Raw genomic sequence first — 16,394 nt, 5'->3', positions numbered from 1 at the left:
TCTTGGAAAGCAACAATAAAATGCTTTATAGGATGTAAGAAAGGAAGATGCTCACAAGTAGATAAAGTTATATTATATTTTGTTACTGAAATTCATGCAAAAATAGATTGCCTGTCATACACAAAGCAACAGTGGCAAGAGAAATTGCCAAATTCCTCATAATAGATGAAAGAAATATCAGCACAATAAGACCCTGGAATGAATGATTCGTGTATTGCATAATATTATCATTAAGATGTACAACATCAATTTATCAGAAACATCCTGCTGACTGAACAGAGTACACTTAACTTCCAGCATGATGCAAGGGAGGAAAAATGATAATATGTATTTAATTAAAGAGGTAATGCTAGGGATGAGGGAGTGGTTTTCCTTGGCAAGACTTAAAATCATACTGCCTATACGAATGAAACTTTAAGGAGTCCAAGATTATGAATTTGGGGTATCAAAAGCAGCATATTGCTATGATCTTATGTCTTAACTGCTGATTGCTGAAGTCACCACTATATTTAATTTGTGTAACTATAAAACAATGTCTAAGAAGAAGAACTTTATGTGGGCAAAGGATATGAACAGACACTTCTCAAAAGAAGATATTTATGCAACCAACAAACATATGAAAAATTGCTCATCATCACTGGTCATTAGAGAGATGCAAATCAAAACCACAATGAGATACCATCTCATGGCAGTTAGAATGGCGATGATTAAAAAGTCAGGAAACAACAGATGCTGGAGAGGATGTGGAGAGATAGGAACGCTTTTACACTGTTGGTGGGAGTGTAAATTAGTTCAACTATTGTGGAAGACAGTATGGCGATTCCTCAAGGATGTGGAACCAGAAATACCACTTGACCCAGCAATCGCATTACTGGGTTTATACCCAAAGGATTATAAATCATTTTAGTATACGGACACATGCACACATGTTTATTGCAGCACTGTTCACAGTAGCAAAGACTTAGAACCAACCCAAATGCCTATCAATGATAGACTTGATAAAGAAAATGTGGCACATATACACCATGGAATACTGTTCAGCCATAAAAAAAGGATGAGTTCTTGTCCTTTGCGGGGACATGGATGAAGCTGGAAACCATCATTCTCAGCAAACTAACACAAGAACAGAAAACCAAACACTGCATGTTCTCACTCGTAAGTGAGAGTTGCACAATGAGAACACATGCACACAGGTAAGGGAACATCACACACCAGGGCCTGTCTGGGGGTAGGGGCCTAGGGAAGGGATAGCATTAGGAGAAATACCTGATGTAGATGACAGGTTGATGGGTACAGCAAACCATTATAGCACATGTATACCTGTGCAACAAACCTGCACATGTATCGCAGAACTTAAAGTATAATAAAAAAAAAATTTTTTTTAAAGAACTTTTTCAAAGATATTATTAAGAGTGAACCACAATAGTGGATGGATAATGACTATGGTGACAGAAGACTGATTAGAAGTCTTCTGGAATAGACATCTGAGAATCTACCTTATATTCTGGTTCTCAACGATTCCATGGACATTTGCCTGAAAAGTTAAATAAGAATCTCATCTATTAGTGATGTGGTTGTTAATCATGATAGTATGACTAGACTATTACAACTCTTTAATGTTTCAGTCAACAAACCATTTAACCATATGTAGAAAAAATATGATTCCTGGTTCTTGTCTGAAACCTTCTACCGAGAAATTTTGGAGAGATCAAGAAAGTGCCAGCATCAAAACTTATAAAATGAAGACAATAATTATGCACACTCTACAGAAATATGCATCGCTGACATTCTTGATGGCCCAGAAGACACTATTTTGTGGAAAAATATGGGTGCCAAAACCTCTAAATTTAAAAGAGATTCAGAAACATTGAACTCTAAAGTGAAGCAGTTTTAGGAAGACATTAGCCAATTTATTACACATATATTTCCCCTTTAATATATGTACACAATACTGACACATTAGTAAATATATATATGTTGAAATAAATCAAGAATTTTACCAATAAAGATAAAATAAAAATTCTAAGTGATAAAAAGCATTGTGTTATACTTTGTTTTTTTGCTTCAAGGCAAAAAGCATTACTAGAGATAAAGGTCAGTGCATGGTAATAAAAGATTTCATTGACCACTCATATATAAAAGTCTAAATGTGTATGACAGTAGCACAAGAAGAAAAATTCACAGAGTAGATTTTAACATACGTTTTTCAATAACTGCAAAAATCTATCAGGCAAAGAAAATCAGCAAGGATGCAGAAATTTGAACAAAACAATTAACAAACATGGTTTAATAAACCTGTATGAAACATTTGTACTCAACAACTGCAAAATACATATTCTTTACAAGCTCACATGAAACATTTACAAAATGTTAATATACTGGGTCATAAAACCAGTCTCAACAAATTTAAAGTGATTGAAGTCATTCGGAGCATATGTTCTGATTAAAATTAAATTATTCTAAAAATTCGTAAAAAAAAAAAAAGATAAATAGAAAATCCCTATGTTTTAGAAATTAACCAATACATTTCTAAATAAGTCACCTTAGGACAAAGATGAAATCTTGATGGAAGTTAGATGATTGAAAAGGAGGAAAATTCTATCAATATCCACACAATATATGATTTGTGTATGCAGAAAATTCAAAAGAATCTACAGATATAATTTTAGAGTTAATAAGAGATGTTACAAAAGTATTAGAATCAGAGTTTAGCAAGGTTGCTGGATTCAAAATCAATATACAAAAATTAATTATATTTCTATATAACAGCAAAACCAATGAGAAAAAAGGTATTTATTCTAGTATCAAAAAATAGCAACTAAATAGAAATAAACCTAGTGAAACATGTATAAGATTATGTTTAATACAGAAACATTAAAGAATACATAAATAGATTAGAACACAAGTATAAAGATGCCAAATCTCCCTAAATCTTACCTAAAGATTTAGTGTCATTCAAATTCTCAACTAGGGTGTGCATGTGTGTGTGTGTGTGACTTGACAAGCTCATTCTAAAATGTATACAGAAATACAAAGAAGACCTATTCTACTTGACATCAAGACTTACTCTAAAGTTGTAGTAAAAAACATAAAAAGATTATCTGTTGATGAAGCAGAGATAGAACCATAAGATGGAATGGAGTCCAGAAACAAGCCCACCCACAAAGGAACACTTGATTTATGACAGAACTGGCCCAGCAGAGCAGTGGTAAAAGAATAAGATGTTCAGTAAATGTTATTGGAATTTGGTAGACATATGGAAAAAAATGAAAGAAAACTCTCATTATTAACAAGCTCCCAGTTAATTACAGTCAATGGTGCAAAACCACAAAGAAAAATCTCCATGCCTGCAGCTTACAGAAATATTTATTAAATCATAAGAAGCATAAAGTTTAATAAATGATTTATTAAAATTTAAAACCTCTTCATTGACACTAGAAGATAGGAAAAAGATAAGTCATAGAGTAGAAGGTATTTGCAATAAATTTGCATGAGAAACTGATACACCACCAAAAATGAGCAGTTTCTCTTTCTCTGGCATGCTTCTTCCTTCCTCCCACTAACACACACTTAAGGGTTTGTTTTGTTGTTATTTTGAGGTTCACGTACTTAGTAACTGCTGAAAGGTGAATATGAGTATGTCTTTGATACTTATGAAAATAGAAGTGCTCATTTGTTACTGAATCTATAATAATCAATTTTCCATAAGATGTTTTTGTTCATACATTTAAGTGAGGGACTTAGGAAAAATGCAAAAGGAAAGTGAAAAGATATCCTGGATGAAAACTGCGGTGATTCCTGGCTCTTAACAAAGAAGAAAAAGTGAGTAATTTAACCTTATGAAGTATAGGGGAAACTGAATCTGAAAAGGAAGATAGAAGAAGTTCAAGTAAGAAAGGAAAATGAAAAAAATGTACAACACAACTGAGAAATGTTGAAAGGTAGTATCTGAATGATTGGCATAGAAATATTCCTGCAACAGTGAGAAAAACAGGCAAATAATGGTAATTCTTGGGTTCTTAGAGGAACTCTAAGAACTCAAAAGGATCCTAATCTTGGATGGCAAGAGTTTTCAAGTTTACATGAATAACGGAGCCACCAAATTAGCCCTAGGAGAAGCCCTTTATTTTTAACAATGGAATAATATTAAAATAAATTGAGAAAAATGAGAAAACATAGCTTTTCTTGGAGAGTTGAATATAGGTTACGTGAAAAAATAATACATGGGAAAATTAACATCAGGAACAAATTCTAACTAGAGAGAATCTGAAATTGTCGACATGCGGAAATGAAAAAATGGTATCCCCGCTTCATAAATAGGATCATTTTTATTTCTTTACCTTCTGAGTTTCAGTCAATTTATTTTTGTTTTTTTCATTTGGAGACTTCTGATTTAAAGAGAAAAAAGAGTTTGGAAGACTGTAAAATATGTAAGAGCAGGAATTGAGATAGTTGGTGTTTACTCTTGTTTTACAAATAGAAGTGGTAATTAACATATATCATTTAATAAAACAAATAGAAGTGGTAATTAACATACATCATTTAATAAAATTGTGGCAGCAAAGTCAAAAAAAAAGTTTACAACCAATAGCCTTATTTTTTCCCTAGAAAAATCTTCTAGTTTTTATCTGTGTAATCTATTTTTGATAATTTTCCACGTTGTGGATTTTTGTTTTATTTTTTCTGCTGCTAACCTTTTGGTCATTTCATAAATATTAGCACCAGCTTCAGGGAGGAGGGCTGAGGGAAACTAAATAAATGCATTTTTCTACTGTGCTTCCTGTTAATCCTGCCCTGGAAAAAGTCCAGTAACAAAGAAATTTAATATTATTGCATATTAAATTAATAAATTTAATATTAATGATAGTGTTGTTCAGATTACTTCTATACATTAAGGTTAGAAAACTCAGATGCTTACATAGGCCTTGCAGGTAAGGTAAATGAGTGCTTGGGACACTCATTGGTGGGCACTATGGCAACCCTGGGTAGTACATACTTTCTCCAAAGGGATTCCAGTATTTTAATTTGCACAAAGTAACTGATGGCTGAATTAGGCCCGCAGGCTGCCAGTTTACAGTATCTGCATCATTAACCTTGGTAATAAAAGATGCATATGCTTAAATGTCATAGAAATATAGTTGCTGAAACAATGTATGATATAGTTTCACTCCAGTGTACTAATGCAGTTATGAGCTAGTTGACACAAACAGTACCAAATAGGGACAGAAACAAATGCTTTAAGCAAACCATGATGCATAATTAACAAGTGAAAATTTGAGACCATCTGGTTCATGATAATTTATAGGAAAGTAACTTTTTTGTAAAACCTGCCCGAACTTTGGGAGGCTGAGGCAGATGGATCACCTGAGTTCGGGAGTTAGAGACCAGCCTGACCAACATTGAGAAACCCCGTCTCTACTAAAAATACAAAATTAGCTGGGCATGGTGGTGCATCCCTGTAGTCCCAGCTACTCGGAAGCCTGAGGCAGGAGAATCGCTTAAACCCGGGAGGTGGAGGCTATAGTGAACCGAGATTGTGCCGTTGCACTCTAGCCTGGGCAACAAGAGTGAAACTCCGTCTCAAAAAAAAAAAAAAAAACAAAAACAAAAACAAAAAAAAAAACCTGCCCAAAACTTAAAGTAAACTGACTCCTCCTAACTTAAAGTAAACTGACTCCTCCTAAGTGTGTGTTCAGATCTTTCCTCAACAGGTGCTCAAGAACCATTTTTCATTGTTGCAAGTTATTTTTGAGGACAAAGAGATAAATATGCTCTCTTTAGGGGTCTATGTTTACAATATGAGTTTCTGCAACTTTCTAATGGAACAGATTATTGGAACAAATCCCAAATAATTTCGCATATTTATTGGGAGATTGTTGTTGTTTTTCAAGAGGTGATATTTTCTTATGATGCATATATTTAAGCTTTATGTTAGTTATTTTTGCTCATTGTTTTTTTTCAGGGAAAATTTCATGGAAATCCAATGCATGTAGCTGTGGTTATTTCAAACTGTTTAAGGGAAGAGAGGAGAATATTGGCTGCAGCCAACATGCCTGTCCAGGTAATATTTTCTGACCTTGTGATCTTGTTATCACCTTGAACTCAATTTTTCTGAAACAGAAATTCTTATCTTTGGCAGGGTACAGTGGCTCACACCTGTAATCCCAACACTTTGGGAGGCCAAGGTGGGAGGATCATTTGAAGCCTAGAGTTTGAGAGCAGCCTGGCCAATGTAGCAAGACCCTGTCTCCAAAAAAAAAAAAAATTTAAAAATTTGCTGGGTATGGTGGCACATGCCTATATTCCTAGCTCTGTGGGGACTGAGATAGGAGGATCACTTGAGCCCAGCAGTTCAAGGTTGCAGTGAGCTATGTTCACACCATGTACTCCAACCTGGGTGACAGAGCGAGACTCTGTGTCTGTAAAGCAAAACAAAGAAAGAGAGAGAGAGAGAGGGAAGGAAGGAAGGAAGGAAGGAAGGGAGGGAGGGAGGGAAAATAAAAGAAAAGAAAGAAAGAAGAAATTTTTAAAGAATCTTTTCCAGCTTCTTTTGCTTGTGTTAGTGGTGCCACCATCCTTCTAGTCACTTGCAATCAAGGTCTTAGTATCATCTTTGCATAGTTCCTTTTCTCCACCCCCATTCTAAGACAGTTACCCTGTCTTTCCAGAGTGTATGACTGGAATCTTATCTATACATCCTTTCCTGTTTGTACTGGCCACACTCTGTTCCAGGGTCCTACAATATTAGCCTAGGAATATAGTAATCACCTCCAAGCTGAATTCCTGTCATTCCTACTCTGCCTCTTCCTGTATGTTCTGGTCTTGCTCTACACCTGTTAGTAGCTTCCATTTCCTACCTCACAGTGTAAACCAGTCCGTGAGCAGGAATTTTGTCTTACAGAAGTTCCACGAATACTTGCCTGTTAATTGTGTGAATGTACTTTACCCTAACATAGTTTAGATTATATTTTATTTCATTTTCCTGGATGAATTCAGAGTCCCCACTAAAGACAAGTAGAGGAATCAATGCAATCTGTAATGAATATTTTTTCAGTTAATCCTTACAAAAGAAAAGGGTATGTAATTAATTTTCCAAGTGACATCCTCCATAATTTAGTAAATCATACCATCATACCATTATATTTATTTTTGAAGGTCTAACAAAAGTATCTTTTTTTTTTTTTTTTGAGACAGAGCCTTGGTCTGTCACTCAGTTTAGAGTACAGGGCATGATCTCAGCTCACTGCAGCCTCTGCCTCCCAGGTTCAAGTAATTCTCCTGCCTTAACCTCCCAAGTAACTGGGATTACAGGCACCCGCTACCACGCCTGGCTAATTTTTGTTTTTTTAGTAGAGACAGAATTCACTGCATTGCCAAGGTTGGTCTTGAACTTCTGACCTCAAGTGATCCCGCCTTGGCCTCCCAAAGTGCTGGGATTACAGGTGTGAGCCACCGCCCCCAGCCCAAAGTATCTGTTATTTAACTCTTAAAAAATTCTCATGTTTAGTTATTGTCAGGTTATGGCTGTTTTGGGAGGACTTTGAAGTTTTGACAACTTTATTTTTTAGATGAAGAAGGATGGTATCTTTTTATTTAATTTTAAAACTATAGTAAGTTTCTAAAGTACATATAGTTTGATTCAGTGTCTTTGGGGTAAAAATTAAGATACTTTTACAAATATATGGTATTCTCACATGTGTTCTCAGCTGTCCTTTTCTGAACCCTTCTTATCTCTAGTTATTCATCTGTGCACATGTGTGTGTGAGAGCATGTTCTCTTCAAATGTAAGATATCAGTCAAAATGTTTGTTTGAGTATATGCTCATCAAAGTCACTCTGAAAATAATTTGCCAGTACCACATACTACCACAAAAGAAGTACTGGTTATTCGATTTCAACTAGGTAGACAAATAATGGGGGCTGATGAGACAAAGAGAATTTTAGAAAGGCTTTACCAATTGGAAGAGTGTGGTATAATTGAAGAACTTCTGATCAAGAGTCAAGGACATGGGTTCTACTTGAGGTTTCTGCACTGAATTTGCTGCGGATTTTAGTTATCAACCTTTCTAACCCTGGCTCCCCACCCAACTTAAGATGAAGGGGCTGCTAACATCTCTAACTCTCATCTCTAATATTTATAGAACTTTTTATCTAAGGAACACACCTAGTATCAGATTATTAGAGTAGCTAAGAGGTTCTGCTTGGAGAAACTGTCTTTTTGCTTAACCAGGCTAACATTTTTATGTTTTCTTTCATAAACTCCCTTTGTTCTAGGGTAAAAACAAATCTCATCCCAGCAGATCCAACATCCTCAATTCTAAATTTAGGCCCAATTTAATGCAGTTTCATTATACCATTTTAAAAATTACGTGTATTGGTTTTATACAATTTCAAAAGTTATATAGATGTTATAGAGAATTAGAGACAGAATTTTTTAAATCATCAAATTATCTGTAATTTCACTATTCAGAGAGAACACATTGGCAAGATTTTAGTGTATATATTCTTCCAGTCACATGTACTTGAGTTTGCATATCTATACATCTGTCCGTGTATTTGCAAATGCATTTATACATACATGCATATACATGTTCAAGCAATAGAGATCTCATATATATATATTTATAATTATATATGGTGGGTTCATTTGCTTGTTTCTTTATTTGAGAGGAAGTCTCACTTTGTCACCCAGGCTGGAGTGCGGTGGCATGATCTCAGCTCACTGCCTCCCGAGTTCACCCCTCCGCCTCCCGGGTTCAAGTGATTCTCCTGTCTCAGCCTCCCAAGTAGCTGGGACTACAGGTGCACATCGCCACACCTGGCTAATTTTTTTTTTTTTATTTTAGTAGAGACAGGGTTTCACCATGTTGACCAGGCTGGTCTCAAACTCCTGAGCTTAGGCAATCCACCCGCCTCGGCCTCCCAAAGTGCTAGGATTATAGGCATGAGCCACCCTTCCCGTCCTATATATGATGTTTTTATAATCTGCTCTAGTCTTCAAATTTTAACACTTTAAATTTTATGTCATTAAATACTTTTTTACAGCATGATTTTTTTAATGACTGTAGAGCATCCATATCACATTGATCCAGATCTCAGTTCGAATTGTATGCTGTATGTATTGCATTTGTCATAAACCTTTTCAAAACCAGTGAAATTTCAGGACATTCTTTTTCCAGGGGCCTCTGGAGAAATCCTTACAAAGTTCTTCAGTTTCAGAAAGACAGAGGAATGTGGAGCACAAAGTGGCTGCCATTAAAAACAGTGTGCAGGTAAGTAATCTTATACAGATACCTAGAAAGGCTAGCTGCTGTCCCCATATAACTATGCACCATTCTCCCATGTGCCCAAAGTTAGTGTATACAGAAATCATAGGGCAATTTGTTAATAAGATAAATATCTCTCACATACTATGTTTATATGAGAATATTTCTTTATGGGAGACATTTTAACTTCAACTTGAACTTCTTTGATATGGGGCTATCCAGGTTTTCTATTTCTTCTTGAATGAGCTTTGGTAATTCGTGTTTTTCAAGAAACGTGTCCATTTGATCTAAGTTGTTTTATTGGCATAAAGTTATTCATAATGTTTATTTTCATTTGAATATCTGTAGAATCTGTAGTAATGTCACATCTCTCATTTAATATTGATAATTTTTTTCTCTTTTTTCCATAATCAGTCTATCTAAAGATTTATCAGTTTCATTGATCTAGTGAAGATGTCTTGAATAAGACTTTCTGCCATGTTGTATATAAAATAGGATGTTAATTTCCTTTCCAAAACTTACATAGCATTCATTTCCTTGCCATTTATAAAAATAATAATTCCATCAAAATAAATAAACTATAAATATTTAAAGATCAACTGTCCCATATATTATCTGAATAGTAGGAAGAGGGTTTAAATTTATTTTCAGACTTCTGATTTAGTGATCCTCCATAACAAGTAAAACATGAATGCAAAAGTCTGGGCTTACACTATTGTGAGAAGGAATCAGACAGACCTAGGACAAAATACCTTGGCAAGTTATAGTGTCAAAACCAAGGGCTCTACTCACTCTGCAAGTGTGTAAAGGCAGGAGATTATTATTTTACTGTAGTAAGAATACTTAAGCACATTAATAAAGTGCACAGATGGATTTTGCATCCAGCACAAATTCCTTTTAAAATCCTGAGGAGTAGGATGCAGCAGAGAACCACATTTTTTGGAGCCCCGAGCAGATCTTTACCAGGCCTGTACATGGATTCCCAGCTGCTATGAGTATTGACAGCTAATGGCTTCGCTGGAGAATTGACTCTACAGGAAGACTTTGGCTGCCTTCAGACAATGACTGAGTGACACGGGGTTGTGGGGAGAGAGGCCAGACCCCTTTCCTCAAGTTGGGGTTAACCTGTGGTGCAGGTTATGCTCCTGGGTTTCTCAAACCGAAGTTAGACCTAAGTGATGACCACATGCTCACTTAGCTCCATCCCCTTCCCTTTCCCTCTCTTGTACATCCTTTCTGCCAAGAGGACTCCTTCAACAAATCCCTTGTACCTAATCCCTGTCCCAGGTGCTGATTCCGGGAAGCCTGGTCTGACTTTTAGGCAAAGCAATGCTTTCCAATCAATGTAATTCCCCCACTTATGCCATAACCTCGGTTTCTCTGTGCAATGTTTGGAATGTAGCTCTCACATCATTCAGAGAGCTTTTGAAGGTTGTTGCTGGATATTTTCACCTTTTGCAATTACTGATGACAATATACTCTAGAAGACCCTTAATTACTTACCATAGCATTGACTTTTCAGAGATCTGGCATTGGTTTCATACACTTTTCATTAGAAGATTCTGCAAGATACTGCCTTCTTTTGGCTTTTAATTAATTTTGAGATCAAAAGATGGAACCACAGTATATCTCTGCTTTAAAGCTATCATATTTTATTTTGGTACATTTTCTCGTGCGTGTAGGTTCCATGAGTTCAGTAGCTCAGAGCCTTCCATGGGACTTTGTTCTGCAGAAACTTAGCATCACAGTGAAATGCCACAAGTGGTATTGGGGTATAGTGAAAGGAAAGAGTAAAGACTGAAGCTAAACTAGACTAGATTTGAATTCTAGCTTGAGTAAGTATTATTGTATGACTTTGGGCCTCAGTTTCCTCACATGAAAAATGGAAATAGTTTACTTTGCAGGTTGCTGAAAGGATAATGTATGTAAAGTATAGGCACAGCACAGGTTGCACAAAATTGGTAGCTGTTATTACTATGGGTGGGTAGATAGTATATCATGTAGTCAATAGCTACTACTTTGTTTCTTTTCTAAGGTTTATAAATATGGAGAATGTCATTAAGATAATGAGATAACAGGGATTAGAAGAGTAATAATAGCTACTGCTTATAAAGCATATATTTGGTACTAGGCACTGTTTTAAGCAGTCAAACTAATGTAATCCTTATAACAACTCCTTGAGATAGATACTGTTATGCTTCTTCCTCCCACTCCCACACCTCTTTTTACAGGCGAAGAAGCTAAAATGCAAAGACATTTGCCCAAGTCCATGCAACTAAAAAGTCATAGAGCTGGGACACAAATTCAGACTCTCTTCCTCCAAATTCTATACTTTTTGTAACCAATAATTTAAAATTTGGATTAAATTTAATTCTGGGTGAAATTTAAAATTTGTGATGAATGCATTGTTGTTGTAGATATATGTTTCCTTAGAGAAGACTTCTTGGAATAAGCAGGCAGTAGAAAGTTTGACTTTTCTAAGAAGAAAAGGAAGTACAGTAGTCTGAATCTAGGAAGCGCAGTGGGTCTATCTTTGGTTAAGGGTGGGGTCAGGGTTAGACTGCTGGACTTCCCACAAACTTCTCACTGAGCACCTGAGTGACCTTGGACAAGTGCGTTACTTCACATCTCGTGGCCTCTGCTTCTTCCTCTATAAAAGTGAGGATAACCTACTTCATGGGTGTTGTGAGGACTAAAGGAGATAATATATAAAAAGCCTTTAGCCCAGATCTTGACATTTCCTATTATATCTGAGCAGGAAAACATCACCAGGTTTGGGGAAAAGTAAAGTAAAAATCTCAAAGACAGAATAACAGGAGACACAGTAGAAGCATAGTCATATTTCAGGAAATAGAAAGAAAAAATATTTAAGCTGAATTGTCATAAACTACAGCATATTTAAATGAAGATTTCAGCAAAAAGTGATCATTGATACATTGGTACAGAGTTACATGAAATACCCACAAGTTCTAAAAGGGCAAAAATATTCATATTTTCCAATTAAAAAAAGATTATATGCATAGCATCATTTGGAAGTAATTAAGAAATGAGCAAGTAGATGCTGAAAGACTTCCAGGCAAATAGAAAGAGAGAATAGCTGGAAGAGCAAGTTCAATCTGGTTCTTCCAGCATTATCCAACTTTCATATGAATTAGCTCTTTAGAAGCGTGGGTTCATTATGGTCTTTGGTTGCTGTTGGAGACTGGAAGCACCAACTGGAAGCACCAAGCAGTTTTTTAAAATACTTATGATGTTATTTGATTGACGTGCTTAATTGTAACAGCAGAGTGAGTATGTTTTCTTTTGTGAAAAGATGACAGAACAAGATACTAAATACTTAGAAGACCTGCAAGATGAATTTGACTACAGGTATAAAACAATTCAGACAATGGGTAAGTTTTTGTTTTTTCTGTAATTATGCCTAGAGACAAAAAGGCATCTTGAGTAGAGTTTTTTCACTGACAGAGTTGAAAAATTTGATCTACTTCCTTAGGTGAGCCTAGGGAAATACAGGGAGTATTTTCTTGTTTTGCTTCTTCCTTCTCTCTGCATATAAATATGTGTGTGTGTGAGTGTTTGTGTGTGTGTGTGTATCCATGCATATCCAACTAATTCCAAGTAAATTACCAATCAATGCAACATAAATTTCACACTGCGTGAGGAATTGCCCCTACTTCAACATAGGTCTCTAAAAGATAAAAACCTTCTCCTATAGAATTAAAATATAATTATCACAGAAGCAAAAGTAACAATAATTGCCTAATATGATCAGAAAATTACAAGTAGTATTTTAATAATATGATTTTCTAAGATTATAAAGTAGAAATGTCTTTCACAGAAGAAAGCATAAAATATAGGCAAAAGCATTTTTAAAATCTGATGAAATCTCACTATCCACAGATAAATACTGCCAAAATATATTTCCTTCCAGCGTTTTCTCTGTATGTCCACATACATACACATCTATGTATTTATTTTCAAAAAATGAAATCATATTGTATATAATTTTGTGTACTGCATTTAACATTTTAAGTATTTTATCGTGTCAAAAAGTCTCCAAAAACATAATTTTAATAATTGCATAAATGTCAAAATGTAAGGTCACTGCAATTTATTTTACTATTTTTTCTGTGGTTTAACACTGAAATTGTTTACAACTAGGTGTTTTCTTAAAATGAAGGGGAAGAGAATATTTACAAGACCTAAGATTTACAAGTAATAATAGAAAAATAGTTTAAAGTATGTTGCAATTAATGGAACAATTGGCAAGATTCTAGGTCTAGTTTAGTTGATGGAATTGTGCTGATGCTAATTTACTTGTTTTGATCATTGTGCTTACTATGTTTATGTAAGAGAATAGAAGAAACTAGATGAAGGATATATGACAACTCTGTGCTATTTGTGCAACCTTTTTGTAGCTCTAAAATTATTTCAAAATAATTCAAAAAAATAAATCAGATACAAACTTTCCATTTACAGAATCATCTTTGACTATTAAAATGTTGGCCTAAAATGTATCTTGAAGGAAATATGAATGATTGTGGTCAAGCATAACTTTTCATACGTGAAGATGAGGTGTTTTGGGTTCTTCTCCTGATATGCTTAAGATGCCTTGACTTCCAGGAAATATTATTCAAAATGTTCACAATTATTTGTACATACAACTTTTCCATTCAGAAGAAATGGCACAAACTTGGGTTTCATTATCAAAGGGGGAGTTCATGACCCTAAAAGGGTTTAGAACAACTATAAATGTAATCAAGTGATGTTCATTGAAGGCAGCCTTATTCCAAATTTTATATGCAAACTACTAATTTTAAAAATTAGGTTATTTTGAACTTAATTTGTTATGATTTGAGTCACTTTTTCAGTGCTTCATGTCCATTATGAATTAAAATGATTATTTTTATCACCTAAATCCACAAATATTTATTTTGTTTGTCCCATCCTGTTATAAGTGAAAAGAAAAATACAAGGGAAACAATTTATTATATCCTTGGTGAAGATGCAAAAGGTTAGCTAAAGAAGTTTTCAGTTGCCAAAATGCTACGTAAGCAAGATTTTGCTATGTATGGGATCTAGGAGTTAGTAAATTTGTGAATCATTACAACCAGAAATGAGTTCCTAGAGATTAGTCCTGTTTTGTAGAGAAATTTGCCCCAGTGTTGTTCTGGGACCTCTTTTTCACAATTACACAAGTCAAATCAGCATTCTCAGTCCCCATTTTTCATGAACATGAACGGTTGGTATAAACAGTCATTTGCCATTGTAGGAGCAAAAAGGGAAACTTCCCCCTTCACCCTCTGAAGGTTCATTGAATATGCACTAATAAAATGTAGATCAATAGGAGAAAAAGGCATGCAAATTAATTTAACATGCACAGCATGGGAGAATAGCAGGAGAATGGTTACCCAGTAATCCAGTGGGGTACAGATGTTGATATGCCCTTCTTCATAAGGGAAAGGGAGGTTGGAAATGTAGAAGCAAATGATTTTTAAAGTTAATGAATGGACCCAATGCTCAGACAGTGGTTAGTAAATAATACTCTTGAAGAATTGACCGGAACCTGAGAACAAACAATGGTTTGGGACAAAGTTTGAGCTCTAGGTGTGGTGTTTAATTTTCAGACTTTTCCTCTGTTTTATGAATTTTAAGTTTATCTGATTAATGAAATTTCAGGGAAGGGATCCAAGGCAATTGTGTTCCTCTTAGGGGTCCATTTTCTAGGTAGATCAGGGAGCTTCCGAGTACTTCATGTGTGCTGTGGAGAGACAGAGGATTGAGAGAGACCTTGAGGCTGCTGCTTTAGTTCCATTATTTTGGGGTGTCATTTTCTGAGCCCCATCACTATGTCAATAAAGTTTAATGTTCAAATTAAATAATATAATGTTTATTTATTGTATGTATCCCCATGTAAAAAAGGATAAATCTTTTTTTTCAGTCAGATATTTTTCTAAGTTACAACTCTGGCCCACTGCTAGTTTTACAATGAAGCTAGAGCATTTTGGGGAAAAAAGAAAAAAAAGTGGGAGAAAGTAAAGAACTTAGTCTTTTATTAGTTCGTGAGACTAGGTAGATAAGACTGTAACTCCATGAGGCAGTTTCTCATAAAACCTGCATATGAAGCAGAGCAGGGAGGGGTAGGTGAAGGCAACAGAGAGTCAAATATGATTTAATCAGGAGCACAAAGGGTAATCCCCGCCTTCCTTACTTTTACCAAATAACCAAGTATATAATTAATGTGGAGGTATCCAGTAAGGAATCCATTACAGCAACTTTATCTCCTCTGTCCACCACCACCAAAACAAAACAAAACCGGACACCAAGTGCAGAATGGTCTTTCCTGAAGGTCTGTAAAATAAAGAGGTCCTTTTTTTCATGCTTGGATGTAATTCTTTCTGGCAAAATGAGCAGACAGAGACTTCCAAGCTCACCTCTAGTGAACCCAATTAGTCTCTTATCACGTAAGTTCTCTGGGGCAGGGCTGTTTTAGGGTGGTGGATTGAGGCTGACTTGACTTTCAGGAACAGAGAGCTTTGACTTGGCGAGGACTCTAAATCTGATCTCTCTACCTTTGCAGATCAGAGTGACAAGAATAGCGCCATGATGAATCAGGAAGTTTTGACACTGCAGGAAATGCTTAACAGCCTCGATTTCAAGAGAAAGGTTAGTGAAGAATTTTAATTTGGGCTTTTGACTATTTTTCTCCTTTTTTCTAAACTTAGACTAACTGAAAAGAATCAAGCTGTCAGATTTTATCAGTTCCATTTACTGAATGAAAAAACGGCAAGGTTTCTAGGAACAGTCCCATGCTGTTTGCCATGCTTCTCTTCATGAGTTTACAATGCTGGACCTCTTTAGAGACTATTCATCTTGCTTATGTGATACATTTACTATAGCTAACATTAATTTCAGGGTGGAACTTTTACATGATTTTTATTTGTCATTATTTCAGACATGGCTGTTTTAGTTTAAGTACTTAATATGCTGAGATGGGTTCCACTGCACATATATAATTAAAATAGCATTTGATGACTGCTAAAATCTTATTGGAAAAATAAATGTTCTAGTTTCTACTCTGAGAAATGACGTAGTATTAAGCAATTTCCTAGATTTCAAAATAGTTCAT

The 16,394-nt window shown here is 35.3% G+C and overlaps 1 protein-coding gene across 1 annotated transcript in view; it reads left to right on the top strand.

Moving 5' to 3' along the window:
- Positions 1-16,394, top strand: part of STAT4 (signal transducer and activator of transcription 4) — a 124,167-nt gene that overhangs the window by 71,546 nt on the left and 36,227 nt on the right. Inside the window, exons 4-7 of the mRNA XM_007965672.3 lie at positions 5,963-6,061; positions 9,179-9,271; positions 12,579-12,657; positions 15,846-15,931. Of these exons, the coding sequence (XP_007963863.2) occupies positions 5,963-6,061; positions 9,179-9,271; positions 12,579-12,657; positions 15,846-15,931 (357 nt within the window). The remainder of the gene's footprint in view (positions 1-5,962; positions 6,062-9,178; positions 9,272-12,578; positions 12,658-15,845; positions 15,932-16,394) is intronic.

This window comes from Chlorocebus sabaeus, chromosome 10 (genome assembly GCF_047675955.1).
Source record: "Chlorocebus sabaeus isolate Y175 chromosome 10, mChlSab1.0.hap1, whole genome shotgun sequence".
Taxonomy (NCBI): domain Eukaryota; kingdom Metazoa; phylum Chordata; class Mammalia; order Primates; family Cercopithecidae; genus Chlorocebus; species Chlorocebus sabaeus.
This window is presented reverse-complemented; position numbering and strand designations above follow the sequence as displayed.